Raw genomic sequence first — 2,377 nt, forward strand, 5'->3', positions numbered from 1 at the left:
ATCATAAAAAAATTGTTAGTTATTAGCAATTTAATTAATTCGTGATCAGTAATTGTGTTCCGTGGAATTTAGGTATTTCTCAGTTCTCTGAGAGAGAGAGAGGAATCTCCCTCCATCCTCTGACCTTGTCCGCCTTTTCTTCTGCAGTTTGACCTCGTTTGCTCCTCGGATTACCTGCGGGCAACGTATGAGCAAATGTACATGTTTGGAATGCTGGTGGGGGCCCCTCTCGCCGGCATTCTCAGTGACAGGTAAGTTAATTACCTTGGATACCTGACGCGTACTCCTAAAGTCTGCCCGTCTGGCCTTCACTACTAAATAGCGCTTCAGAAATATTCTACAGTTTTGGCAGGTCTTCTGTGAATCTCTCCGCTGGTGGCTCTGGGACAACGTGCTCCCTTCCAGTTTATCTTTCCATTTTAACACTGTTCTTTATTTGTTTGTTTTTTCTCTTTCCTGTATAGATTTTGCTGTCCCCTTCTGCTACCAAGAACAGGTCTCTGAGTCGTTACGTTTATCTAATTATGTTATCATCATTATCTTGTTCAAATTGTTGTCTATTGTTTTCTCATTCCAAAGCAATTTTATGATTAAGAGTTGTGTGGAACTGCATGTTTGTCCTGAAAAAAGTTATGTATGTTATTGTGGTATACCCACTTATGACTTATTCACATTGGTTAAATCCATTTTTTTTCTATTTAATTCTGAAATATATCGATTTTACCATTTCCTTATAAGATATTGTGATTCGAAGCAAGTTTGATATCATGGTTCATATCATTATGTTTGGAGAAGTTATGTTTCAGTGAAAATTGATACAAAAATGATGAGTTCATTTATCCAACCTTTTTGCAACCAGCTTTTAACACGAACCTGTTCCTGAGATTCAGCAAGATATCCTCACACATTCCCTCCTTTTCTCTGGGCTCAGATTCGGGCGCAAGACAGTGTTTTCTGTGGGGATAGTCTCCTACCTCATCCTGTCTATAGCCTCTTGTTGGTTGCCTAGCTTCACAGCCATCCTCGCCTCGCGCTTTTTCCTGGGATTCCTTCATCCAGCCGGTCTCCAGGTTGCCTACGTCTTAGGTGAGAGGAAGGGGGAGTGTTTTAGGTTTGGATTTTTACGTAACGAGGGAAGTATTCAGAACGCCCTCTGCACGGTAGTGTTGCACTCCTTTCACTCTCTGCTACCCATATAGTCGGCCGTGCGAAGGGCTTCTGAATACTTACCCTCAATTTTTAAAAATCTTGAAGGATGTGTACTGTTTCTGCATTTTTTTCATGAACTATAAAGTTAAGTGTTTGAATTGCTTACATGCTTTCCATGATTTTTATTGATAGGAAAATCTACATGATATACTGATGGGGCAGTGTCATGGCTTATTAAAAATTAGAAATTAGTTGGGTATCTCTCCATTGGTTTGAACTGATTAATTTCTGTTGATTTGTGAGGCCATCAGCCAAACATTAATGCTACATTCTTAAGGGCTGTGCATTATGGGAAGTTGTGCTTGGGTTTGGTTTGGAAACTGTTTCTCTCTTATAATTTTCTTCCTTTCTTTTGGTTTTCTCTTTCTTTTATGTGTGTTGTGTTGACGTATGCTGTAGAAGAGCATGATTTGCTTAGATAAACTAATATCGCTTCTTTAACTCCGATTTGTTTTCATACAACCTTTCCATTCACAGCCATGGAGGTGTGTGAGTCTCGGTACAGGTCCATCGTGGGTGTTCTCCTTGCCTTACCCTGGGCACTAGGCACTATCGCCTGGGGTATCTGGGCACACCTTCTGCGGGACTGGAAGTGGTTGCAGTTAGCTGTCTCCCTCCCTGGCCTAATTCTCCTGCCGGTTTTGTGGTAATGGCCCCTTTGTGCTTTAGTTTGCCCTTGCAATGAAAACGAGGCACGGAGTGTAGGCAAGATGTGTAGTTGACATCTATGTAATTCTGAAGGAAATGTAACTGTAGCATCAGTTTACGTGATATACAGTGTAGTGATTTATGTAATTCTAAAGTCATAATTTTCAAGACATTAGTTACATACTTTACACTATGTATAGTGCAGTGCAAAGAGTTGACTGATGCAGGCCTCAAAGCAGGAGCTTTTCATTGTCCTCGCGATGAATCAATGAACCAATACTGAAGTAGCATCTTGATCCAGATGTTTTGGTGATGGCGTTCAGTCTAATCAGGAAAAAATCTTTAATCATTCTAATTAGGTTCGTTTTGTATGAGGGATATTATCTATCACAGTATCATAGTTATGCCTCTCTCCAAGCAGCAACCTAGTGTGTGAGCATAAAAAAACAGATTCATAAGTATTAATATATTTTTTATTTAATCAAAACTCAGATTCAGGACCAGCAATTACTGGAAGGGG

At 40.1% G+C, this 2,377-nt stretch overlaps 1 protein-coding gene across 1 annotated transcript in view; it reads left to right on the plus strand.

The window, feature by feature from the left end:
• The window catches only part of LOC119581843 (organic cation transporter protein-like), a gene marked incomplete at its 3' end in the record, with an annotated part of 16,256 nt that overhangs the window by 4,070 nt on the left and 9,809 nt on the right, over positions 1–2,377 (plus strand). The window contains 3 exon segments of the mRNA XM_037929981.1: positions 148–251; positions 932–1,086; positions 1,687–1,855. Coding sequence (XP_037785909.1) covers positions 148–251; positions 932–1,086; positions 1,687–1,855 — 428 coding nt within the window.

This window comes from Penaeus monodon, chromosome 15 (assembly GCF_015228065.2).
Source record: "Penaeus monodon isolate SGIC_2016 chromosome 15, NSTDA_Pmon_1, whole genome shotgun sequence".
In the NCBI taxonomy this organism is placed as follows: domain Eukaryota; kingdom Metazoa; phylum Arthropoda; class Malacostraca; order Decapoda; family Penaeidae; genus Penaeus; species Penaeus monodon.